The sequence below is a fragment of the Sparus aurata genome, chromosome 1, assembly GCF_900880675.1.
Source record: "Sparus aurata chromosome 1, fSpaAur1.1, whole genome shotgun sequence".
Lineage (NCBI taxonomy): Eukaryota > Metazoa > Chordata > Actinopteri > Spariformes > Sparidae > Sparus > Sparus aurata.
The window spans coordinates 34,244,510-34,271,799 of record NC_044187.1 but is presented as its reverse complement, the minus strand read 5'-3'; the positions used below and the strand labels follow the sequence as shown (position 1 = coordinate 34,271,799).

The following is a 27,290-nucleotide window of genomic DNA, read 5'->3' as shown; positions in this document are numbered from 1 at the left end:
TGCCAACAGACAGTCAGCTTTGAATAAGACCTCAGGGGAACATGCTGTACTTGCTGACCATTCTGTATGACATAATGTTTTTAAAAAGTTTACTTGTAAAAAGTTACAATTTAATTGTCACTAGAATAACTGACAACTGATTAAAATAGCGCATGTGCTGAATGCTCAAACTATCTATTAACAGGAAAAACAGTGGGCAGAATGGAAAAATAGCATACATTTTATTTATTTTTTCAAATAAAAAGCTTCACAAATTCATTGTACAAGCAGTCAGCTGAGAGGAATGTGAATCCCCCATTCAATACCATGCAGACGATTGAAAACAGGTAAAGATGTACAAGTATGTAATGTACAGCATATTACAATGCAAATAATATATTCATTAACAATACTAGTGGATGAATGTAGGAGATGCTATAGATGATTCTAGTTTAGCAAAAGGATGTAAAACTTGTTCTTCTGTGAACAGTGGGCAGGGTGGCACCGTCTGCCTCACCATCATTAAAACATCAGATTATTCATCAGTCTATGATTGGCTGGCAGTCCCCTCCGTGACGGCAGGGGTTAAGTCCATGCTTGAAGCAGCCTGAAGAGAAGCTCTTTCCGCCTGTTCTTGATAATATTCAAGCGTTTTCCGCTTAAAGCATCCCAACTTGTGACAGAAGAAAGAATAAAAGTTATTTCAAGAAAAGCCAAGGAGACCCATTTAACAGCAGAAAAACAATCATTAATATGTTTTTAATTCAGTTCCAGGCATTCAGGCAACATTTCTGCATCAGAAGACGGAAATGTGTCTTCTATTTGTATGTTATGTAGAAAGATTTTTTGACTCTCACCTTAAACATGATGACTGTAATTATGATCAGAAGCTGTAATCCTAGAATAACTCCAGTTAAAATGATCAGCAGTTCATCCGGGGGTATTACGAAGTCAACCCGAACTTCAGTCTGTTGGCAGAGAGAATAAAGGGTTTGTGGGACCTTTGCTTATTTGAACTAGGATGTATGATTTCTTGCAGACAAAATGGTTTTGGCTGTTCATGTGTAGACTGGTATTTACCCATTTCAACGTTGGATTGTTCCACAAGCCAGCTTCAGCAGACTTCTGTTTCAATAAATATGATAGATTGCGTATTGAGAATAACATTAAAAAGCATTTATTTTTCAAATGGCATCACTGTGGTCTTTAGTGACCAGTAACTCCAACATACCTGTTGTTTTTTAGAATCCAGCACATATCGTTGATCGTCATAGCTGATATCTATAAAACTTTTAAATTTGACCGCGGCACCCTCTCCGGTATATCGTTTAAGAAAGGCAATATTCTGCAAAAGAGTATGTAAATTACTGACATATTCACCACTTTGAATGGTACATGTGCTGTGTATCCTGCCTTGTTACATACCGCTGCACGCTGTTTGAGATCCTTAAACTGTACGTGTCCTGTCAGTTTAAACTCTGTGCTTGATTCTTTGTCCAGGATGAAACTATCACACACCATTCTTTTGCAGTATTTCTCTGGAGAGCAGTACTGTAACACAGCAACAGTTCATTTGGGATTTGTATTTTCATGACCAGTTCAGTGAGAATATTTTGGTACTAAATATGTTTTACTTACTTCAGACGTTTTGTCAGTAATGCCTGTGCATTGGGTTTGGTTCTAATAAAAAAAGAAGTAATTGGTAAGCATGAGGGATTTTTAATTCTAAACACAACAGTTTAAGTAAATAATTCCTGTTTATGCTCACCTGCTGGACAAGGACTTGATAGTTCTCCATTTGAAAGTTATGGTCCAGTTTAGTTGGAAAGAACAGGGACACATTGATAGGGAAAGCCTTGAAACCAGTGTTTCTTATCTGCAAATGGTGAGAGATAGTTGGTCCATTTTAAAGAGGTTCAACATTTTGGAAAATGCAACGATTAACTTTCTTGCTGAGGGTTCGATGAGAAGACTGACACCACTCTGATTATCTTTTAAATGTAAAACTAAAACCAGCAGCCAGTGAGCTTAGCTTAGCTTAGCTTAGCTCAGCTTAGCATGCTCTGTCAAAGGGTGAAAAAAATGCTCACTAACTAACTAATTATATATTGTTTGTATAATTCAAACGAAACACAAGCAAATTTACAAGTTTTGGTTTTAAGGGGGTTATGTGTCAGACTATTTTCTGCTAGTAGACTCTATTTTTAACCTTTGGATAGAGCCAAGTAGCTTTTTCCATTCTTTATCCAGCTCCAGATTAATTTCCCCTCACATTATTCTCATACTGTATACAAGTCTGACAGAGAGGAATTCTTGACTTAAGGAACACTATTCCACTGAGGTCTATTTCTGGAGTTGTGTTTTATCATGTTTCATTCCTTTGTCCGTACCAAACCCCTATAAAAGTTTTTGTTACACTTGGGTTTTTCTAGTGTACACAACCTGTCCTCTAGCAAACATTGGACAGCCACAGTTAGCGACTAGCTAATGAGCCTTTAGAAACAAAGGAGCATCATAAATCACCTTTGAGACCAAGTTGGTGAGGATGAAAACAGAGCAAAAAGTAGAGTGATAAATATCTTTTATCACAGGTACATGACTGCAAATGAATATTAAATTTACTGTGTATCTGCAATGAGGAAATAGGTAGTTGTTTGCTGACAAGTTCATCCAGCGTGGCCGCTCCCACCACGTGCATCACAAGCTGTGCGTACGGCACCAGAAATAGCCTAATTAAACATCATGATAGTCATAATAATTATATTATTTCAGTATAGAAATATTAGGCACTTTTTAATCATCACAAAACAGGCAGAACAAGAAATATATTTAATTGCTCAAGAAAGTAATAATGGTAATAGTCTTTAGCCAGGCATTTAGCAAAGTTTACCTAGCATAGTGTCATTTGAGAGCACATATTTTGGGGTTTGCAATGCATAACAAACCCACCACCATCTTTAGGTCTGTCATTCAGTAGAATTCAGCAGAATGTAGGCAACAGTCTCTTGCACATTAGGTGAGGTGTCGGATGTGCAGTGGGACAGAAAATGGCTCTTGATAATGTGAAGTCTGAAGAGGTCAGACTTTTAGTGTTACTGCTAGCTACAGCTGAATGCGACAGAAGCTACATGACAAAATGAACTGGTGTTTTGATTGCATTTATGTCAGGACGAAAAGACATGGACGATATCTGCAGGTGAAACAGAAAAACGTTTTGTAGTGGACAAAATGCTCTTGTAACCATATTTAAGTTGTATTCGATTAAATGGTAAATGTTTTAGATTCAGAAATGTAGTCTTGTGTAAGGTCTATCATTTTGCTCTTATTCCTGTAGGTAAGATATAAATATAAAATGTCATCATGAATAATAAAAAGCAAACTTTACTGTTGAATTGTGTGCAATATTGCAACTCATTCTATTATGCTTTTATATTAGATTAGATGATCTAAAGGAATTATGCTTAGGGCACCAAAATGGCTAGCAGCGCCACTGAGTTCATCATAGTATTTTCATGAGATAATAACATGTTAATGTTGTTCAGCTGCCCCCAAGAAGCTAAGAAAAATCAGTTGCAGCTATAGACTTGCAAATTGATGATGTGATGATTAGTGAAAATTTGCTATGGGACTGGATGTTTGCTCGTTGCCTAATAATTTACAGCCTCACCTTGTATATAGCAACCATTTTTTTAGGTCGTGCATCCTCTGTCGAGAAGTTCATATAGGTGATGGTGTCGTTGTTCCTGGAAATAAAGCAGGATGGGCAAAATGATCAGGCAGCCGTGGGATAATTATTTACTAGCAACGTGTTAGAGCTGCAGTTATAGTGTCACTTACACTGTTACTAGCATTTCAATTTGAAATTGCACTGGGATGCTTTTGGTCACGGAATTGGTCCTGGAGGAGTTTGTATTATCACTGAGGATGTAAAAAGCATTTGTGGTGAATATCAAACAAGAAATATGTAATAATATTTTTATCATACAAAAACAGATGATCTGTGTACCTTTTTCCAGTAATGGTCACTGAAACAGTGTCATTCCACTCATATCCAGTATTGATGAGGAAAGAAGTATTAAATGTTGCCTTCACAGAAAAAAAGACAGTTATGTTAGACTTTGCTCACAGAGAAAGGGAAATGAGAGAAGCTGCAATGTTTGTGAAAGTCAAAGCTTCATGCAGTTGGTCATAGCTCTTGGTTCATGAAACTCACAGTTGATCGGCTGGGATACACAGGAAGGCTGATGCCACATGTAGTTTTCTCAAGAGCATGGTCACAGCTGTGGAGCGTTGTTCTTGTTGCCTGTTTTAAGAGAAAAATGCGAACAAACACGTGTAAACTGAGACCCTATAAAACAAAAGCTTTTAGTTCGATTTGATCTCTGCAATGTGTGTGTGTACATGGCTGTGTTTAGGCCATTTGTGTGTTTAAGTTCAAACAGCATTAGTTCTCAGAGTCATTTATTGTGATTGAGAATAATCCCACCTCTGACATCACACATGTCATGTGTAACTTTTGCAAACTACCAAGATGCTCTGTTCCATTTCCTTTACTCTTTGAGTTGCACAAGAAGTGTGAAAGAAAGTTAAAGAAAAGAAATAGATTAGATAAGAAAAGAAAAAATAAATTCTAAACAGTCATTTGGTACAATGTGTGCCAGAAAATCTTCCTGACACTATTACATCACCACGACCAGCTTTAAGCATTGGGTCAATGGATGGATCCATGGATTCATGTTGTTTATGCCAACTTGTTTGTCAGAACAGGTCACATTGAAATTCCAACCATTACTTCCCAGTCAAAGTCACTTAAATCACCGTTCTTCTCCCTTCTCATCTTTCACACGCAGACCTTTTAGTAACTCAAGTAGAGTTGAAGACTTCTTTCTAACTCCACACACCAGATTTCTACCATTCTCACTATTGTAGTCCTCAGGCCAACAGACCCAGATTCAAGTGATATCATTTCAGATCATTTATATGACTTCATGCAGTTCCCACAAAAATCTTAATAGAACCTTTTCACATATTCAGTAGTGACTGTGAACATACTTTAATGTGTAAACTCTGTGGTTTGCCACTTTAACAAGCAGGTGCTCAGGTAAAAAGTAACCCTGAGGAGGACACAATATAGAAATTAGATTTTAAAGTCACCTCTGCCACAGTCATCCGAGAGAAGGAGAGGCCTGCAGGATGCTGAATTGAAAGGCTGGTGTTGTACGAGTCATCACCATGATTGGACAGTTTTATCGACAGGCTGAAGTAGTTCCCTTTTGCCACAAGTAATGTTGAGGTCCTAAGAGAGAGAGAGCACTTCTTAGATCTGAGTCAAATGCTGTTACTTTTGCCATGCTGTGTTTGTCAGATATACATACATGAAGTTGAAATCGAGCTCAAGTTCGGCGATACAGGTGTCATTTTTTCTACATTGCTTTTCAAAGGGAACCTGTAGACCGAAGAAAAAAAAGGAAAAGTTAATGAAAATGTATGCTTGAAAAAACAGAGAAAGACAGAAAATCAAAAGAGGATTCCTGAAACACAGAAGACCAACAATATAGCTTTTGTGAACAGACAAGTACAAATCTTTAGAAGAGTGCTTGAAATTTGGGAGAGACATTCATTTTGTCACCATATTAACTGTAATAACTTTGATGATCTCCTGACTTTTCAACTAGCACCATCATTGAATCCAAGTTTGCCCAATTCTTTGGTTGACAACCAAATATCTGCACTACAAATGACATTCCCTTCAGTCTTTGTTGCATTTGGTGCTCTGCTGCATAACTAACTATATATATATATATATATATATATATATATATATATATATATATATATATATATATATATATATATATATATATATATATATATATATATATATATATATATATATATATATATATATATATATATATATATATAGCTCAGGGGGATCCATCATGATACAAGAAGGGTCTTTGAGTAGTTATTTTCTACACAACAGAGTTTGTAACATTTTTACTACGTTTTGAATGCTGTCTGTTTGTTAGCCTGTCAGCAGTTGTCAAGCTGGTATGTTTTGTTACTGCTGTCTGTCGGTTATATCTGACAATGAAAAGTGTTCACCAACATGTGGCCTGCTTAACATTTGCCTTACATAAGTAATTATCCAGTCAATGAAAAATTTAAGCCTGCTGCCTTGTTTGAAGATAAAATTCATGATAACACTAGCATTTGCATGCTGTAAATTGTCTGCGTGCTGCACTTTTCGTTCCGTCAACATCTAAAGCTAAACAGCATGCTAGTGTAGCAGAATGATATATGTGGGCTGTGATGTCTGTTGTATCCCTGTTTGTAAAGTGTCCTGTATTGTTCTACTCTCTCATCTACTGGGTTCTTATTAGCCAATCTCTGCAGGAGGTCACTCTATGTAGGCATGTAGTTGTTATTTCAGTTCTCTCTCGCCTATGCTAAAGGCACGCATCCTGTTCACCTTGCTGCTGCAATTGTCTGGTAGGGTAGCAGTTCTGCATTAATGTTCTAGTTTAGTGTTATTTGCTTTTGCTCCATAAGTTGTTTATGCCTTTTTGTAGATATCCCTATCGGGGATCTCCCTCCTTCTGAAGTGAGTCACTCACAGATTGTTGCTGGTAACCCATGGTCCACACAGCCTGCTTGTGTAATGTGTGGTGGCTGTGTTGCTGAGCAGCTGCAGCTCACTCGCATATAGTGTGTCCAGACAGGCAGCACTGCTGCTCTTTTTACATGGAGTTTTCAAACCACACTAGTGCATGGACAACAATAGGTGAAAACCAAATCTCTAGATTAAGTACCACTGCAGCAAGACGTGGGGTATGAATATGCACAGTAGTGTTTCTTCTGTTGGCCCGGCCCACTAGTCCCCACTCATCCCATAGATTTTACAGAGTGACTGTTCTTCTTTAGTGACATATATGTCCTAAAGGCAGTCTTTACTATCTGTGTCAAGGGTAAACTGCACTTTGAAAGAGTGTTAAAAATTCAAAAAAGTCATCATCACATCCTTAAACAGAATAACATTTCATATATTATGTCAGCCTAGTAGTGTGCAGAGCACTGATCACTTCCTTTATCTGATCACAAATGTCTTAGAAATTTAGATGGGTACATGTAAGAGACAAAACTGCATGGATGCAAATGTGTACCTTGACAACAGCCTGCCTCTTGCTGTCCAAATTCAGGATGGGACCCGCACTGTCATTTTGGGCAAAGTTCACTCTGATGCTGATGGGTGATAAGGTGTCTATCACACATTTCTGCAAGAAAAGAAAAGTAATCTGCGTATTGTTGAAGACATTTTCAGACAATGCAGAAAAAAAGAAGATGAGCCCAAAGCACATATTTTGGGCTAGAATTCATAACTGTTCATCAAAACAACCAACAAAAGTTAATCACTATATCTGTAATGCTTTATAAAACTTAAATTATAAAAATCTTAAATCTAAGGTGTGCTGTGTAGATAAATGGAAAAATCAACTAGCTAATATACAGAGACATGGACTATATAGAGGTAGAGATAGGTGATAGTGGGTCATATACCAGAGAGATAGTCACAGTATGTGATGGTTTAGATCAAAGTGTAGATTAAAGTGCCTCACAAATAAAATACGTCATCATTTTCATTATGGTGAATATTATTCATTGGTCTCCATACTGGCATGTAGACGGAGTGGTTGAAGCAGGTGTCTTTATCCCTCAGTACAACAGTTGAAGTAACATTTTTAGCTTCTGTGTTTCGATTGAAGGAGCCTCGAATGATTTGTCTCGTTGGATCCACATGGAGCGTGTACAAGATGTTTAGTCCGGAGCTGATCGCCCCTGTAAAGGCATCCGGAAGGGTTAGAATAACACATTGATGGGGTGAACAGCACCAGCAGGTGTTAATGCGCATATTATTAAGACAAGTCCGTACCTGCTTTGCTCTTTGTTGTTTCTACCATTTCAAAGCAGGCTGTTAAGTTAACCATTGGTAAATTTGCGTTTGTTTTGGCTACGCAGTCAATTTTTTCAGTGCTGATCATCTCAGGTTGAAAAGACAGATGAGCCGTGACATTAAAAACTGGCCTGGACCTGAAAGACATTCATCAAATTGAATTATTATTTAAAAAGGCATTATAATACTTTGCACAGGATCTTTTCTCTAGGATGATTGTATGCTTGCAGGGTAGGTGATCAAAACACCAGTCCATGATTTCACTTCCCTCTGCAACTCTGCTCTGACAAACCAAAAGCCAAAATGACTTCAAACTTCTTTATCTGTGGGTTGTATGGGAGAGTTTGTCTGTTTAAATCATCAAATCTGCCGCAGTCAACAAATTTTTCATGTTTTGGTTTATTGTACAGTTTGCAATGCTGCATTTACTCATTATGTACTGTTTACTGTACATGATGAGTGAAGGCAGGTAGATTCTCAGGCAATGTGTGCCACTTTTGTTGAAATACGTGCTTTGACATAGGCAAGGTGCATATTTCATGTCATGGACACGTATGTTTAATATTTGATGATGCACACAAGCAACGCTCCAAACACGAGACAGTCATCATTTGCATTCAACGTGTAAAGAAGTATATCTCTAACCTGAGTATTTTACCTACTTAATGTACTCAGTATCCATACCTGAAGACAACAGCCATGCCTTGTGATCCGACCACAATGTCTGGGAGTCCATCATCTCCAAGGTCGATTTTCCCATACATTGACTGTCCAAAGAATCTCAGCCCAGGCTGTATTTCCTTCCCCAAGATTCTCTGGAAAACCAAATTTGACAACTGAAACAGTGTGTGATTATCCAGGTGAGACAAATAAAGGTTTTGAAGGTAAAACAAAAATAATTATGATGATGATGATTATATTCTGTATTATATTCTGTGTAATTTCATTCCATTGACAACTTTTTATCAACTTACCATCATTGTTCAGTGTCAACACCTTAATGATCCAGACACACCAACTAACAAAAAAAACAGTGACCAGAGGCTGGCTGTTGTGTTGCCCCACCTTGCCTGTGTCTCAGCAAAAAGGCTGCACATGACATACCCCAAAGACTGCAGCCCACTGCCAGCTACCTTGTGCCTGTGCGAAAGGAGATAACTCTCCATATGACAAGAGAGTCCTAATTCATTCAGAAAGGGAAACTGGAGGACTCAGGACTACAATTATCTAAACTGTTATGATAAATCAGCGATGACTTTTTTTTATCAAATATGTCTGATAAAAAGTGGCAAATGGAACTGAGAGGCTGAGGCAAAAAATACAAAGAAAGCGCACTAATTGGTTAAATAATAGATACTAGTGATGGGCTCCAGGGGTTTTGACTTTTTTTTCAGTTTCTCTACCATGAAATATTTTGCTTGGCTTCCTGAGCAGCTTAGCAGTCATTTATCTTATGAATGGACTCTGCTGCCAACTCAACATGCTCGGTCAGCCAAAAAGTCACAAACAAGGGACAACAAGGCACTGCTGACACTCACGAACAACCTGACATTGGCCTGGTGTGTCAGGGCCCTTAACCCCTGATTGATACAGATGTTTTAGCTTTTTATCTGCTCCAGCCATAGTGAACACTCCATCAATCAGTTGCTGTTCTTCTCATATAGAGGGTTACTAACCTATCTTAAAACAACAATGGAGGATACTGTTTCTTTTGTGTTGTTTCTGAATCTCACCTGGCTGAAAGTGCTGCGTATCCCTCTGTGTTTGTCACCAAGGAAGATGTATACAGCCCCTCTGTTATCATCCTCAAGGGGAGCTCCAACAGCAACGTCTCGGAGTCCATCTCCATTCAGATCTGCAAGACTGGATATGGTGGTGCCAAATCTCCCCATGGATGGTGCACTTATATTCTGTTCTCTATTCAATAACATCTGTAAATATAAGAACACAAGTTTATTGATTAAGAAAATCAATAAACACATTCAATATCTCACTGTAACCTCGTTTTGAATATGATCCCACCTTATCAGTCAATGTGTAGACGTATATATGGCCCTCTCTCTTCTCCTTCTCCTGGAAAAACAGGGGAGCTCCAACCAGCAGAAAATCAGTGTTCCCATCTGAGTCAATATCTAATGAGCACAGCTCTGCACCAAAGTAGGAACCAATCTGAAAAGTGAGGTTTATAAAACCACATTAATTCATATAGATAACTTTAAAAGTAAAATATTTAAATGCTGTGAATGGAAAATTACATGTCCATTGAAGCAACATTATGTAACATTTTTTACTTTAAAGTAACAGCTTCAAAATAATGTTGATGGTACAGTGTCTTAGGGTGCAATAGGGCGAATGGTGTCTCTGTCACAGCCACTCTGTAACTTCAGTGAGGCGGTAGGATCACTGCATTTCATACATGTTTACTTCAAGCTACTATAAGTTTTCAAGATATAACATTGTTATGACGTAATGAGTTTTGTTTGTCCCCAGCATCTACATCTTGTCATTGAGGCACATTGTTACAGGCCTGGGATTTATATTAATGACAGAGATGTTGCGCTCTGGATTAAAATGCCAATTTCTACATAATGTTGCTTTAAGGCAAACTTAAAAAGACATTCTGTTTACCATACGTAAAGTCTTTTTTATTTTATTTCGCAAGACAGTTACCAACCTGCTCCCCATCTATTCGGCCAGCGGGAAGCCAGTTCTTGCCTTCATTTCGAAAAAGTACGACCCGTCCTTTGTGTTCAAATCTTGGTGCACCAGTAAAATATAGAGGAGCCTTGTTCTTCTCTCCAACAGAAGTCGAGTATCCTGGAACAGAGTTATTTATAAATAACATAATCTATTCACTGTGTTACGTTCATATTTTCTATTCTTTTGAAGGGGTTGTAGATTAACATTTACTCAGTTTATGATCCCCTCATATGGATTTGCTACTGTCCTGCTGTAAGTGAATTGCTTCAACCATCTTGTTTCAGTGCAGTGTTGTGCTGGGAAAACTTCGGTCCTATAGGATCCATTTTGATGCCACCAACCATGCAAACATTGTCAAAGAACAATCATGCCCCCACGTTGGCATTGGCAGTCCCTGATGACAGTGATCATCGGTGTTGTTGTGTAAAATGGTATCCAGGAGCCAAGGTTACCCAGCTGAACATTGCAATGTACCTCAATGATCAACATTAGTCGCATCATTCGCTAATTAACTAAATTAATTAATTTGAAAACTTTAGGTTCACTACCCATGTAGGAGTTGTCCTTCATGTCTGGATAATGAATTTGTGTTTCTTTGTGTTCATGAAGCTCCAGGAGAGAACCTCGCCATGTGTTGGTTCCCACTGAACCCAGAATCAAGGTATCCTGTTGACAGAAATGTGCAGGTCTGGTCAGTGAAAAAAGTCAATATTTGGAGCCTGATGGTTTGGCCATTCAAATAAAGTGGCGATCAGACTAGCAGCATGCTTCACCTACCCATGCAGAGGCATGACCAGAGATCAGAGGCAGAGTAGACCGGTCAGTAGCAGAGCATATTAAGCCTGGCTAAATGCAACTGCAGGAATACAACAGACATTTCTCTGTGTAGCACTATGTTTCACTTGTGACCACTCAGTCTGGTCTTGGTCTGTGGTGCCCCACTTTAAAACACAACTCAACGATATACCTCTCATCCTGGTTATTCACTGTCACTTAACAGTCAGAGGAAGTACCGTAACACTTAATCTCTGGACATGTTTAAAAACAATCCTCAAACACCGACTGGAGACTCTAATCCTTGTTACTTGTTTCCAATCATTTGTTTTCTCTGTTTGTGTAGCAACCCAGAGGAAATGAAAATTGGAAAAGAGATCTCAGTAGTGTCTCATTCATTTCTCCTAGACAACTATGAGAAACAGGTGCAGAAAACTTGGGCTCCCTGTAAGTTTCAAAGGAGATCTCATCAAGCTCTCAATGAAGTTTCAGAATGTCTCCCCAGTTGCTGGAAAGGAGCATGGTTTAAGCGGTAAAGTCTCAAGTCTCACCTATTGCTCCTAAGGAATTTTAGGAGAAACAAATGAGAAATTTTTGAGACCAAAAAAGACTACAACGAGACTGAAATAAGAACTCTCATTGAGCTCCTTGACGGCTCCATAGCCATAAAGGAGAAAGCTTTGAGCAGTAAAATTTTCCTCTGGGAAACTACTGTGTGTAGCGTCCTTGGGTTCAGTGAAAGGTGCTATATAAATCCAAGCAATTATGATAATAATAATAATAATAATAATAATAATGATGATAATGATAATAATAATAATTATTATTATTATTATTGTTATTGTTATTACCATAACAACATAGCAGCTTCTCCTTTCAGCATACTGATTGGGGGGTTGGTAAAAGATCATGTGTCACACACGTGGGCCACGGAGAGGACACCAAACCGACACACAACCCTGAAGCGTTTTGCTGCGCTGCCAGATTTGGTCTGAACACAGCCTAACAGTCTGGTTTGGTTAACTGTGGTGCTTTTGTTTTTCTTTTGTTTTCTTTTTCTTAAAAATGTATTATGGGATAAGGTGAGTCATTAGGTTTTGCACAAACTTGTGGAGTCCATGCAAGCATGAGTGCAGCTTCATTGCTCAAGCTACCCTTGACTTGCCAGTACCGAAGACGCAAACACATTTGGTCCAGCCATTACAGAGCTCCGTGCACGGAGACTTAGCATTGACAGCTAACAGCATGGGGTCAGAACTTTACACTGTGTTTTAAGCGTCTTAACATGCTCCACATCTCACACCGAATGTTATGCAACATCAGCAGACACCTTAGCACACAGCACTGTAGCGTGTATGACTCAAAATGAATAAAAAAGTAGTTAAAACAGTGTGTTTGTGCAAGGAGCTACATACCTGTTTGTTGACATCCTTGTGTTCCGGTAGCTAGACCAAACTAGCATATCCATCGAGTGTGCACTTAACAGGCTTAACAGGCTATTGTAAGGCTCATGGCTCATGACAGGCTGTAACATGGACATGTACATTATGAACATAAATACGAAAATGCTGGATTACGTTTCCGTCTCCGCCAGTGAGGGAGTAAGTGCACGCTCGACGGATTGATTAGTTTGGTCTAGCTACCGGAAGACACGGATGTCAACAAACAGGTAAGTAGCTCCTTGCACAAACACACGGTTTTAACTACTTTTTCATTCATTTTGAGTCATACACGCTACAGTGCTGTGTGCTAAGGTGTCTGCTGTTGTTGCATAATATTCGGTGTGAGATGTGGAGCATGTTAAGATGCTTAAAACACAGTGTAAAGTTCTGACCCCATGCTGTTAGCGTTCAATGTTAAGTCTCCGTTCACGGAGCTCTGTAATGGCTAGACCAAATGTGTTCGTGTCTTCGGTACTGGCAAGTCAAGGGTAGCTTGAGCAATGAAGCTGCATGTTTAAATCGACCGGAGTTCTCCTTTAAAGCAACAAGGGGACAAACCAAATGCTATGATCCTCTAAAATTCATGGTCATTTTTGATCATCGAAGTGATTCAACTTTATCACTTTATTTTTCAATCTTATACAACCATTTACAATGAAAAAATTACATTCGAAACAACTGCAAAATAGAAGTATTTTGATGAGTGGCCTCAGACTTTTTCACCCCACTGTCCTAATTATGTCTAGCTTCATTCTTTCCAACATACGTAAGTTGCCTTTTTCTGTTGTTTTTTGCTACCAACACATGCGTTATCCCCATATGTGACTCTGGGACCTATATTTTTTTTAAATCACTTAAGGTTACTCCCAATTTACTTTTCTTTTCTCTTTTGGTAAATGTTTAAACTAATTCACAGATTGAACTGGATAATCTGGTTTAATGTCAATCCCCTACACAAGTGACACCAGAGTAACACACCAAATGTTGGTGCTGAAATTAAAAAATTAAAGAAATGTTGCAGCTTTTAGAAATGTGTGAATTAAAAAAGATGTTGATTGACTTTTTGACTTTGCTCACCTTGGAGAAGACGGCACTGAATCCACTCTGAGACATTTCATTAGTCAGCTCTCCAGCTAGAGCCTGTTTGGAGCCTATATAAACAGTTGTAGTAATATTTGATGTTACTTTTCCAGGGGCACAACATTTAGATAAAATTGTTTGAAAAAATTGTCAAAACATTATTGTACAAAGGAGGGGAAAAAAAACTATATAATTCAACCTCACCTTCCATACGAAAGATCTTATTTTGAAAGGTTTTCAGTATTCCTGTGAGTCCATTGTAGTTCCCTATCTCAAAGAAGTTTTTATCTTTTGGTTCCGAAGCAATGTCTAAATTAAATTTCTCCAGCCTAGTGTTTTTGACCTGAAACCAGAATGCTGCTTGAAATTATTAAGTACTTCAAGGTCTGATGTCAGTGGGTTAAGCAAGACAGTTTTGTACAATACTGGACTCAAATGCTGAATCAGTACAAGTTGCAATAATTAAGCTGAGCTCTGCTACAATTGTTATTTACAGCAAGATTCTCTAACTTGTTACATCTCTGAGGTATACCTCATGTGATTACTTGATCAGTTGGACAGATAAAATAGAAAAAGGAAATATGTTATACCATAGATGGCTTACCCCAATGACTAAACGAAAAATGTTTTTGTCATCATATCTTTTGATAACACCATTGTCACCATCACTGGGATCTCCATCAGTGATCAGCACCAGAACTTTAGTTGCATCAGGAGAGGCGCCTGCAGCCGGGTTTTCAAAGATTTCATCTCTGAAACAAATGTAACAGTTGAAACTGTAATGCTCAGAATAAAACTTGATGTATAAATATGAATAAATTAAAGTTACGAAAACAAGAGTTTGTGTGTGATGTAACTGCACTTACAACACAAATCTGAGTGCTCTGTGTGTGTTGGTAAGACTCTTCATATGGGGCTCTTTCTTTAGTTTTTCAAGAGCACGACCAGCTTGATAGTCATTGAAGTCAAAAACTTTGCTGCAATCATAGGAGAACTGAACTGCTGCAAACTGAAAAAGTGAGACAAAATTATAAATTATTCATATAACATTGTTTTACAGTCAAATAAAGGCTATAAATGCTCTAATGTGGCAGTAGTGCAGTGACCTTGACTGATGTTTGATTGAGGCTTTTCATTATATCCACGATGAAGTCTTTATTCTTCTCGAAGTCTGCTTCAGTCATACTCCCAGATCCATCAAATAGAAAGACAAGGTCCACTGTCTTTTTTGTGCATTCTGAAAAGAATAACAGAGGGAAAGTTTGTGAGGAATGTTCAGTCATGATCAAAACATTAAATATAATATCTTACTACCAGGACAAAGTGCTGTGATCACAGTGAGTTGAAGAAGTGCATGTGTGGAGGTCAGCGTAGTTGAGGCGCAGCTGTGGGAGACAGAGAGAGGTGGAGAGCGCTCAGGAGAGCAGAGCCAGGTGAGTGATTGACAGAGGTGGCATCCAGTTACTAATCACTCACTCCCTTTAAATGCAGTAGTGTGCTGGACCTCCGATAGGGGAGGCATGAGAGACGCCTGGCAGAGCAGGAGCAGAGCAGAGCAGAGCAGGAGAGCAGGAGAGCAGGAGCAGGAGCAGGAGCAGGAGCAGGAGCAGGAGCAGAGCAGGAGCAGAGCTGGAGCAGGAGCAGGAGCAGAGCAGGGGAGCAGAGCAGGAGAGTATGAGCAGAGCAGGGGCAGAGAAGGAGAGCAGGAAGAGACACTCGAGTCACACAAGCCGAGTTCAGTTCCTGAGTCTGCAAGGTTGTGGTGGATGTGCTTGCTCAAATAAAAGAGGCGTAAATCCCAACACTGCGCGTGTGATTTGTCTGCGAAGACCCGCGATAGCCTGGACAGGGGCTGCAGTATGCTCTCTGTGTTTTTACTTTGGAAAGCAGGTGTGGAACTGGAGATCTGCTGAAGATCACTTGTCACCGTGTAACACACACTGTTCAGATAGGAGTTCTCGTTGCATTCATGGGCGACACTTGGACTGCAAACCTAGATCAGAACATAAGAGGTCAAATAAACTTGACTGATCATATTAAATTGTTTTGCTTAGGACTTGTCACAGAGAAATTGTATTTTAGATTTTATCTTACAGTGAATCGGGAGCAGTCGGCGCGTTCAGCTATTGACAGGCCAAGGTGCTTGACTGGTATTGTTGTGTTGTCAAGATGAATTTCTGCAAGAGTAGCATTTTATATGAAATACACCAAGTTTTTAGGTGGCAATAGGACATTTTTTCATTTTAGGTGTCATCTTTCTGCCTTGTTGGAAAAAGTACATTTCCTCTTTAATAGTGGGATTCATTAAAAAAGTGCACTTGTACCTCCAGGGTTGAAACACTGGGTGTTTTTGACATGATCAGGTTTGCAGATTCCCCCAGATCCATTTCGCTGTAGAGGTGCTGTAACAATTATCCTGGGGATAAACAACCGAGACAACACTAATCTTAACTATTTCAGTGGCCAGGCTAAAACAAGCAGCACTACTTATCTAAAATGATCTCATCTGCCTGTTGCAAGTGGTGATGCCACAGGAAGAGACCGGATACCATGACATTGAAAGTGATAAATCACAAAGTGTTACTGCAGAAGTAACTAACATCTATGCTACATGCAAAAGGAAATTATGCATAACTGATGGAAATTGTATCAACTGGACTGATGGTTTATAAGGATTTTGACAGTCACAACAATATAAAATATCAACTGAACCCCCGTGTTGTAAATGCAAACTTACCCTTTCTCTGTGTCAGACGTGAACTGAACCACTTTGTATCCGAAGAAATCTTTTCGTTCACCAGTATAGACATCAGGCTCTGTCATATCAATGTTGAAAGCCAAAGAGACACGGATGGCTGCAATTTGTGAAAAACCACATAAGTCTTGTAACATGTTTAAACCTTAATCTCAATGGTAGCTAAACTGAAATTGTAAGTCGTAGATAATCAGGACTTTTAGAAACTGGAAAAAATCAGTTTTACATCATTCGATATTTTACTTCAGTCTCATCACTACATTTGTTTGTCATGATGATTTATAAAAAAAAATGCACTGGGTTGTGCAGACCTTAACATAATAAAAGATCTTCATCTATCTTATCTATAGTCCAAATTAAGAATATAAGCACTAAAGTAGCTCTGTGGCAAATAGGTGTTCAACACTTCATGTTTATGTTGTGATTTCACACAAATTCATATTTATTAATTTAGGCTTAATTCCAGCCTTTTCCATAGTGCAATATAGAGAATTCAGCATCAACACACAAGGGTGATACAATTATGTTGTAAACTCCAGTTACATTGTCGGACTATTCGGACAATCAAAAAAGAGACTGATGCAGCAGACCCTAGCATAAAAACTCAGTGCAACTGTGTAGCCGAAAGTTCAGTCAGAGATGCAGTTGTTTTAAAAATAGATTTAAAAAAAAAAAGTTGTTTAAAAATTGTGGTCTGTAGCCCCAGCTGATGACTCACTGACTGAAGTGAGGTAATGAATTTGGCCTTGCATCGCTCCCTCTGGCTGTATATGTTTTTCAAATATGAAGCAGTTCTCTCGCAACACCCTGAACATACTTGAAGATTAAATCTGTTCTTCTTTAAGATCAAGACAGAAAAAGCAGAAGGAAATAATTAATCCTCAAAACTTTCTTCAATGAGGCTAACTTCAGTTCCTGCTTACTTCAATTTCATATTTTGTGGTATTTTTTGATTCTGACACAATGTCTGCCTCTGTCCTGTTTTTGCCCATTGTCCTCTCTCTACCCAAATAGACCATATTCATACGGCAGCCATTTTACTTATTTTTTGTTTTCCGGGCTGTAAGTCATATAAATGCAGGGAATCTGTCAAACTCTTATTATTTAGCCGCTTCCTGATCAGCAATTGAAAATACATTGTATAGAATAGTGTCATGACTCTAGAGTCGTGTCCTTGTGTTTTGTTCAGATTATGTTTTTTTTGTCTTATATTCTCCTGTCTTGGTATCATGTCTTTTGTCTTATGTTTAGATTTTTCCATGCCCTCATGTGTCCTTTAAGTGTCTCCCATGTTCTTCCCTCTGTCTCCCTCTGTCTGTCAGTGTTCTCATCCATGCTTTCCCCTCGTTATCCCACCTGTTGGTCCACCTCACCTGTTCCTCGTCTTGTCATCAGTGTCTGTGTATTTAGTCTCTGTGTTCCCTTCACTCCTTGTCTGGTCATTGTATTTGTCAGCCTCTGTCTGTGTCCATGCTCCCGTTCATGTGCCTGCTCCTGTCTGTTCCTTGTTTCCCCACGGTATGTGTTCATTGGATTTTGATTTCTGGTTTTCTGATGTTTGATTTGAACTTTGATTTTTTCTTTGTACTTTGTCCTGCCTTTTAGTTGCTACTTTGCCTTGCTGTTTTGGTTGCTACTTTGCCTCTCGCCCCCGTTTTGTCTGCTTTTGTCTTTTGTGCTCAGCTTTAAAATAAAGCTTGCTTTTTGTTTCCCCATATCCTTGCCTCTCGTGTGTAACTGCATTTGGGTCCACCTTCCCTTTATCCATAGTCTTCCCTTTAACCCAACCTGACAAATGGAATATCTTTAGCGTCATTGTAACAGATACAACAAAATTAAGTGCAGTTGTAAAACAACATATGATAGCCCATTAACAGCTAATGTTAACATATAACCACTTCCAAGCTAACACTGCCTTCTGATAGTGGTACACAATATGAAAGGAAAGGCTTAAATTAATTATTAAGATGCTTAAGTGCTTCCGTTCTTAACAGTTTTAACATAGGGAGCAGAAGTCCTGCTGCTTCCAGGGTGCCTGATAGGTCCTTGAACAGAAAAAACAAACCATTCAGTAGTCAATAGGAAAGGACACATAAATGTTTGATTCTGTTTGAATTGTGGAAAGAATTATACATGTAATGTTGGTCAATTTGAAAGGTAATTTTGCAGGTCAATTTGAAAGGTAATTTTGCAAGTCAATAAAGTTGCAGTCTATTGGATAAATAGTTGAATATCATTTAGTTTTGTGTAAAACAGCTCAGTGTACTACACGGTCTCACCTAGTGTGCGTCAGCAGTATAAAGTATTAAAACAGGTAAAAATCATAATAAATCCCACTGTACTCGGCTGCCACATTAGCTCAGCTGGTAGAGCGTGTGCAGAGGCTGCGTTTTCACTCGCTCAGGCTCGATGACATGCGGCTCTTCCTGCATGTCACCCTCCTTCTCTCTCATCCTGTTTCCTGACATTTATAAATGGGCAACATTATTAAAACTTTAGCTATGATAACTTTGTACACAGTGATTTTATTCTATGTGAGAGTTGTGTTTACAGCCTGCTGTGCTGGATAATGCAGGAAAAAATGTCAGTTCAGCTCCCTCAGCCACCATATATGGTCAGTTCACCTACCTCAAAAGCATTTCCGCTTTTATCACTAGTTGCTGTGATGAACTAAGTACAATTATTTCAATTTGAGATATGTGTACTTGAGTATTTTCTTTTCATGCCACTTTCTACTACTGCTTTATGTCTCAGACAGAAATATTGCACATTACTACAATTATTTGAAAGCAGTTATACATTGAACTATCTAACTGTCCATCAATTGATGGAAAATTGATTTTAAGTTATCTTAATAATTTTTCACACAAAAACATTTAATGGTTCTGCCTGCAAATGTTGTGAATTAACACATTTTCCTTCTAATAATTTGGATAATTTTCATATATTAGTTATAATTGTGAGGTTTGGACTGTTGTTTGGACAAAATAAGAATTGTGAAGGTGTCACTTTTGGCTCTGGATGACCTTGACAGCATTTTTCACTATTTTCAGAACGCATACGAACCAAACAATCATTTAATTCAGAAAATAATCAGAAGATTAATCCATGATGAAGATGATCATTTCTTGTAGTGCAAACTCAGCTGCACCTCAGCCAACCACAGCAGTGAAACTCTGCTTTCACATGAACCCGTTAGCAATAATAATCTGATAAGATAAAATACATTGTCACAGGGGACATTATTCAGCACAGAGTACTTTAAGAACATTTTCTAGACTAAACCTACATCCATTTACTTAGTAACATTTTCAGTACTTATTATGGTGTATTTTTACAGTGTGGTATTATCACTTTTACTTGAGCAATGGATCTGAACGCCTCCTGCACCACCAGCTAGTTGCATCAAATTTCTACCAGGCTACCTCATCTGAAGCAAATGAAAGTTTCTCACTGCTTAAAGGGAAATATATATAAATAAATGCACTTTCTTTAACAGCAGTGTTCTAGTTCCTCTAGATAATCCAGACCTTTCAGTTTCTATTGCTACCATTACTTTAAAAAAGCAGTTTCTGTGGGAACTTTTGGACTTAAAGGAACTGCAAACCTACAAGAAGCTGTATGATTAATTCAAATCGCATGAGTTTGTGGTTAAACGCTCATTTTCACACATTGTGATAGATTTCTTGAGCGCTGGGTCTCAGCACAGTTCCTTGAACTGCGGATTCAGAGCTTTTAACATTGTTCCCTATCTTTCCTTTCCTAGTTGAATAAAAGTGTCAAAATGTATAAAAACTTTAGATCTTACCAACAGTCAGCACCATGTAGGTGGGAAGGAAGATGCGACTCCCATGCATCTTTCACACCACTCTCTTCTACTGCAACAGTGCCTCTGATGATGCTTGAGATTTTGTGAGCACTACTTCCTGTGTCCTTCTTAAGTGTTCCCATATCATTGACACCCACAGAAATGCTCTCCATTAATTTTCCTCTCATGCTTCCATTTTCTGTAGTAATCTCTAAACATGAATAATTAAACATTCTTACGAAGCAAAAGGAGGCTGCACTATTAGATACTGTGGTCACTGTAGGACAGCCCCACCCTGCTCTCAGAACTGAATTAAAGGAATCATTAGTGCAGATGGCTCATAACAACTCAGACATTTGAGCAACACACACAGGGCTGTAGACATTTCTGTAGTTATACAATCTATGAGTCAGGAGAAGGAGATCATACTGATCAAGAGTCAACACAATGATATAAACCAGATTCGAGCCTAATGGTATCAGGATCCTATTTACTGTTTTCCCTAATATTTGTTTGCTGTTATGTTCGTTTGTATGATATTAGTTACAATCAAAAGGTACATTCATCCAAAACTCCATCCAGTCTGAAGTGGGTACGTGATCTTGACCGCCCTTTGAGGGTGTAAATATTGTCTTTTCAAATCCATTTGGGATTATAGGGCTTCTGGCGACTCAGATTGTGCTCCATGAGCTGTGTGGAGCCTTTTTAATAATTTTTTCAGTTGTCATTTAATGTTTTATAACAAGCCTTATTTACTTTAGTTGTTTGGGAGAATGCTGCAACACTGTTTTGCTGTGAAGCTCCAGAAATGGTCTGTAGACTATGATACTTCATCTGACTTTCAATTGACAGGACACTGAGTAGAAAATGACTGAATTCTTTGTTTTTGCGTCAACTTTTCCTTTAACCTGAGCCCGAGGCCACACACATTTTGGTGAACCCAAAATGTAACCAGTGTTATATGAAGGATGAATTATTGATATACTGGTAATTCAAACAGTAACTGATGTTAAAGAAATGTGTCTGTTACATATTTTATCTCATAAGTGTGGTCTAATAAGAATGTTTTACCTCCAAATGTACTGAGATCTTTTATTTAAGTACAACAATACCAGAGAATAAATACGTTAACATTACACGTTAAAGGTCTGTATTCAGATACTTTAGAAAAGTACTTAATTGTCAGCAGTAAAATGTACTTGAAGTGATATTTATAGAATTGTGTCATTCATTACTGGGATAACGTGAGCAACATCATGTTGTCAAGGTGGATTTACTTTTGACTTTTCTAAAAAAGTAACATTTCAACCTCCCCTCCAGTTAGTTAGAACTTTGCATATTTCCTTTTTCAAGAACTAAATGAAATTGCCATTTAGCCTACTTGGCCCCTGTGGGTAAGCAAGTACATTCTAGTTTCTATTTTCTCGTGATCCTTATCAAATGACTGGTGATGCGGGGAGCAAACAGGATATGAGTTATTTCCAAATCTTTAGCACCATCAGACTTTTTATAGAGAGTTCTTACACCTAATCATTGAGTCAGTGTGGGACTGTCTGAACATCCTGTTGGTGGTGATTATCATCATTCTTGGAGGCTTGAGTTAGCAACAGGCTTTTGAACCTTCAGAGAAAAGTCCACAACTGGGCAGCCCTGTGTTATGCAGCCCAGGGAGATGATGTCCACATGTGGGGAGAAATACGTAGCCATGTTCCCAGGAGTCACTCCTCCACTGGCCTCTATCAAGAGAGTAGGGAACTCCTCCTTCAGCGCTTGAGCTGCAACATGGAGCTCCTAGGGCGGTAAGACAGGGTGGAGGAGGGGTGCATTATTTCATGCACAGTGGAAACCAGACTATGAAAGTGAGAGGTAACCTAGACGTGTGATGTTTTAATATTCTCTACCTGAGGTTGAAAGTTGTCCAGCATAACAATGTCTGCTCCTGCTCCGGCCGCCTCTCTGCCCTCCTCTGCAGAGCAGCACTCCACCTCAATCTTACTGCTGAAGCCGCACACGGACCGGGCAGCTTTCACAGCCTGGAAAACAGACGTTTTACATTACTGTATCTCCTGCCTCTGTAGTTGGCTTGTTTGCAGCATTTAAAGAAACTAAAAATGATACACAATCCACAAGACCATGTAAACTTAAAATGAAAACTACTATCTGTGACCTTCGATCTTATTTCAGTAATGTTGAAAGAACAAGTATTTCACTGAAAGCTGAACGTTCAATTCAGACAGGATATTCATTATTTTGAAAGAATGTTTTTCTTCAATCAAAGTAGTAAACACCTGCAATGTGTGCTTTTTAGACAGTTATGTTAATGGTTTTGATATGTCACTTTGCTTGTAAAACTATGGAAACAAAGATAGGCCATTATACTTTGAATTTTACATGCAACTGAATACTTTGAATTTGAGCACTTTAGAGAACTATTTTTAGGCTTTAGACCTGTTACGGCCGTGGCTGGGGCCTCTGAAGATTCCTAGTGTGCTCCTGTGTGTTTCCAGTGCCCCCTGTCTGACTCTCTGCAGTTGTGTTTGTGTGTCCTGGTAAAAGCAGTAAAACACCTTTACTGCTCTAAACCTGCTCTGTGTCCTGCACTTGGTTCTCCATTCAAGCTCCATAGCAAGATCCTTGTTTGACATACTTAAATTTATGTTCTGTTTAATATTGTACACTTAAAAATGTTTTTTTGAAATTGTATTTTTATTTTATTTTTTAAAGTTGGGATATATTTTAATACTATACATTCACTGGTATTTACACTCAAGTCAATAGAAAGAAAGGAAAAATAATAATAAAAAAATGAATATGTTTATATTGACATTTAACTTAATTTCTGGATTTGAGATCGACGTTTGAATAATGAATTTGAGCAACTTTTATGTTTTTCTTAACCAGGCTAGCGGCACGGTTTGAGGCATGGCAATGTCTGACTGTCTTTTGGTTTTGTTGTATTGACATTTCGGTACAGACATTCATGGTGGATTCCAGGATGAATTCTACTGACTTTGATGATCCCCTGTATTTTCTTCTTGCGCCACCAGCTGGTTGACATTGGGGGTGAATGGTGTCTTTGTCTCAATCACTCCCCTCCACTGTCACTTGTTTCTGCACTATGTAAATTCAGTGAGCGGGGAGGATCACAGCGTTGCATGTTTACTTCAACATACAATAAGTGATGACCGAATGAGTTTCTGTTTGTAGTTACATTACTTACATCGGACAAATTCTTACCGACCTGGGATTATGTAGTTGTTGCCCTCCGAACCTTTTAGAGAGCACGAAATGTAACTTCTATATGATGATGTTTTTATATTTCACAATGAGGTATTCAATGCTTTTTTAAATTCAAATGTAAATTATCTTGGCCTTTTTTTTTTTTTTTTTTGCTTAATTTTGTGGTGAACATTTTTCAGTCATCTATATGGACATCCACTACTATACACAACTGTTGTACCATTGGTGCAGCTGCCCACCTGTGTGATACTTCCTGATGCCCAGATATGGTTGTCCTTCAGCATCACCATCCCACTCAGGTCCTGTCTGTGCATGGACACACCACCAACCAGCATGGCATACTTCTCCACCAGGCGGAAGCCCGGGGTTGTCTTGCGTGTGCCGGCTACTTCTCCGTGCCAGCCTCTCACTGTTGCCATCGCCTGGAGCTGAGAGCAGCGAGTTGCGATCCCAGAGGCCCGAGCCAGGCAGTTGAGAGCCGGCCTTTCGCCAAGGAGGAGGCACCTTGCTGGGCCTCTCACTACAGCAGTCAGTGTGATGGCATCTGGACCTGTGGAGGTGAGAGCAGAACTTTGCAGGACTGATAGAAATGGACCCTTGTAAAATTGCCAATGGCAATTTTTTTTTTCTTTTTTTTGTAAGCGTAAATCATCGTTAAATTAGTTACATTTTCCACAGCTTTAAAATCAATACGAAGGAACTAGTGTAAAAGTAATGCTTTTTTAAACTTGAATCTACCAAACTTGATATAAACCTTGCTGAACTGAATAATGTTGCATTTAGATAGAAGTATGCTCTGTGGTTTTTGTTGTTGGACTGCGGCCAAAGAACATACGTTTACAAATGTATTTCATCTCATCATCATGCAACTCACATTACAAAACATTTCGAGAATGTTGTCTTTAAAATCCCCTAATAAGCAAGTCTACCTCTTGCAGGGTCCTGTGCAGTCTGCTAATAAAATTATGGTCAGTGTTACCCACCATCTTGGCACGAATATGGCATAATATGCAAGAGTTACACGTTTCAAATGTCAAAAATACAAAACAAACGGACCTATATTACATGTATTTCGTCGAGTTGTGTACTAAGATCACCCCAAATGTTTCCAACAATATTCAAATCCACAGAAATTCTTTTAAAGTTAACAAAGCATTTCATTTGGTTGCTTGTCGATGGCATCATATCCACTCTACCCGCTGCAGTCGCTGATAACTTTAGGGGAAATACAAATTATAAGTTAGAGTGAGGAAGGAAGACGGGGAACTAGCTTGCAAGTCACTCTGATTCCAGTTATTTGAATTGCTCATTGTGAGGGAGCATGATTATGCATTGCTGGTTGCTGTGTATTCTTTTTAACAATCAAGACAACAGCTCCAGTGATCCCATACTACTTCATGACCTCATCAAAACATTTCTTGGAGGCCCCTAGCAGAATTTATTACTGTGCATGTGATGGAGGGTACGTTTGGAAAACAGGTAAAAATGTGTTAAACTTAAATCTATATTTATCTTCCTGACTATTTCACACTAATTCACAACACTGCAACTAGTTGTTTGTAATTTAGGTTTTTGCACTGATTAAACAGAAGTTTTAACATTTTAGACTGGGCCAGGCTAGCAGTTTACCACTACCTCCAGTTTTTGTGCTAAGCTTATTGTCTCCTGGTTGTTGCTTTGAATTAATCAAATGTTTTCAGCTATGTTTTAGATGGAACTGCATTTGGAATGCTTATAAAAGGCCTGATGGTAAAAGACTTTTAAAAGAAAGACAGTGAGAAGCAGTGGCTGAGCTTGAACACAGTCAAAGTATAGATTGACCATATTTACAAAGAACAGTTTGTCCATTGTTGTTGCTTTTCTGGACTTAATCTAGACAAAAACTATCAATCGATTAATGTAAACAAATAAAAACAAACGTTTTCTACGGCATTTGTGCGATCCTCCTCCAGTTCTACTCACCAGAATAGACTCTTCTATCGACAGAACTCCAGGATCGTCTTTCTCCATCTCTACAACCAGTGTCTCGACTCAGTCGCCCCCAAAAAAGGAAACCCCCTTTCCTATTCTACCCACAGCTTCATCATCTCCCCAAATATTACTTCATCATAATGGAGTCTAACTGTCAACCTCTAATTCTTTTTGTACACATGGCGATAAATATTTATGTTGAATCAAAAAATCTGAGTCTCTCGTGATTGAAATATCTTTGTGCTGTGGAGAAAAGTGTGCATTGCCTACCGATCTCAGTTCCCTCCTGGAAAACCCAGTCCACGGTGCAGCCGACCTCAGTGAACACTGCTGTGAAGAAGGGGCTCCCTGCCAGGACACTGTGTGGTGTTTTGCACAGCAACCTGGCCTCGACCTCCTGTGACCCCACACACACTCCTGCCGGGTCAAAGTTCGGCGCGTCCTCTCCCAGCCACTCTTGTGCCAGCCGGGTCAGAGCATGAGGTGGGATCAAGTGCGCTGCTGTGTGCGAGGCCGGAGACATTCTGAAACGTAGTTTGTGTCAGTTGACATAAAAGTGGGAACTGAGAGCATTCAACTTTCAAGACGCTCTCTTGTCTCACACTAACTGTGATTCAGAAAACAATGACTATGAACTGTAGATGACAGGTATGCTCAGTCTTCCTCTTGGCTCCACATTCTTCACATATATGTTTTATAATCTACTTGTATCAGATATTTTGTCACTGCAATCTGTATATTCTGTGATTTTTTTTTTTCTAGAGCATGTCTGTCAGTACTGGCAAAGGGTTCCTTCCTCTATGGCTCTTTCTGTGGTTTCTTCTATTTTTCTACCCATTTGGTTTTGTTTTTGCCTTACTCGAAATTGAGTGCCTAAGGGCCGAGGATGTCGTTTACTGTACGAATTGTAAAGCCCACCGAGGCAATGTGACTGCCATTTGGGCTATGTGAATAAAACTGACTTGACGTGACAATTTTAAAGTTTCGTGATAGATTTGCATTGTTTCTCTCACTCTGTTTCCAGAAGAGAATGGCAGTGGAATAGCTGTAGCATAGCACAAAGCAGATTTCACAACGTAACAGACTTATGGAGGACACAAAAACATCCCAGGGGTTATCGATGATATAAGCATGATTAAAAAAACCAGAGAGGACACAAAAAGAACATTGAAGACAGATCTGAAAATGGAGACTACATTCAACAGATCAGATTCTCAGCACCCAACATACAAAGTCCCTCTTGTATCCCCAACTATAACAATTCATTTGAACAGAAACCTAAATAAGAGACTACTGTTTGGTTTGATGAAAATGAAAATGTTGTGAATCGGCTGTCATGGCCCTCATAGTCACCAGATCACAGCTGTATTCTGTGTACACAACTAGTATACAATAAATATTTACTACCACGGCATATTCAGTCACACATGAATCAATTTATGGTTGTCTAGAAGGGAACAGCACAAATAAATGCAAATAAGACATTTACTTACATCAGTAGCTCTCCTCTCTCTGTTGGTCACAGACTGTATGGCTGAATTGCTGAGCACAGAGAGCTGCAGGACGTGTGTGATGTGGAATTTGACC

The 27,290-nt window shown here is 38.9% G+C and overlaps 2 protein-coding genes across 2 annotated transcripts; both read right to left on the bottom strand.

Moving 5' to 3' along the window:
* Positions 1–202: 202 nt before the first annotated feature.
* On the bottom strand, positions 203–20,827 carry LOC115586198 (integrin alpha-M-like). Its single transcript, XM_030425025.1, has 31 exons — positions 20,493–20,827; positions 16,667–16,784; positions 16,254–16,345; positions 16,024–16,106; positions 15,806–15,922; positions 15,036–15,164; positions 14,796–14,938; positions 14,534–14,681; positions 14,134–14,272; positions 13,927–14,000; positions 11,182–11,299; positions 10,608–10,750; positions 9,956–10,102; positions 9,667–9,864; positions 8,618–8,748; positions 7,913–8,070; positions 7,655–7,818; positions 7,146–7,256; positions 5,355–5,425; positions 5,134–5,275; positions 4,193–4,282; positions 3,986–4,065; positions 3,817–3,897; positions 3,647–3,722; positions 1,748–1,855; positions 1,618–1,659; positions 1,405–1,530; positions 1,211–1,324; positions 1,060–1,104; positions 837–947; positions 203–652 (listed from the first exon to the last, which is right to left on the bottom strand). The coding sequence occupies exons 1-31, from the start codon at positions 20,539–20,541 to the stop codon at positions 527–529; spliced, it is 3,474 nt and encodes a 1,157-aa protein (XP_030280885.1). The 5' UTR covers positions 20,542–20,827; the 3' UTR covers positions 203–526.
* Positions 20,828–21,570: 743 nt separating this feature from the next.
* Positions 21,571–27,275, bottom strand: LOC115586223 (nicotinate-nucleotide pyrophosphorylase [carboxylating]). Its single transcript, XM_030425061.1, has 5 exons — positions 27,197–27,275; positions 25,974–26,227; positions 23,972–24,282; positions 22,394–22,525; positions 21,571–22,283 (listed from the first exon to the last, which is right to left on the bottom strand). The coding sequence occupies exons 2-5, from the start codon at positions 26,224–26,226 to the stop codon at positions 22,074–22,076; spliced, it is 906 nt and encodes a 301-aa protein (XP_030280921.1). The 5' UTR covers position 26,227; positions 27,197–27,275; the 3' UTR covers positions 21,571–22,073.
* Between the last annotated feature and the right edge of the window lie 15 nt (positions 27,276–27,290).

Excerpts from the sequence above, each read along its gene's own strand:
- LOC115586198 (XM_030425025.1), bottom strand. The coding sequence starts at position 20,541 with ATGCATGGGAGTCGCATCTTCCTTCCCACCTACATGGTGCTGACTGTT. Across the intron at positions 5,276-5,354 it reads GAGCTCGATTTCAACTTCAT|GACCTCAACATTACTTGTGG; the intron begins GTATGTATATCT and ends TCTCTCTCTTAG. Across the intron at positions 1,105-1,210 it reads TGGATTCTAAAAAACAACAG|AAGTCTGCTGAAGCTGGCTT; the intron begins GTATGTTGGAGT and ends TTATTGAAACAG.
- LOC115586223 (XM_030425061.1), bottom strand. The coding sequence starts at position 26,226 with ATGTCTCCGGCCTCGCACACAGCAGCGCACTTGATCCCACCTCATGCT. Across the intron at positions 24,283-25,973 it reads CCAGGAGGGAACTGAGATCG|GTCCAGATGCCATCACACTG; the intron begins GTAGGCAATGCA and ends TCACCTCCACAG. Across the intron at positions 22,284-22,393 it reads TGGACAACTTTCAACCTCAG|GAGCTCCATGTTGCAGCTCA; the intron begins GTAGAGAATATT and ends TTACCGCCCTAG.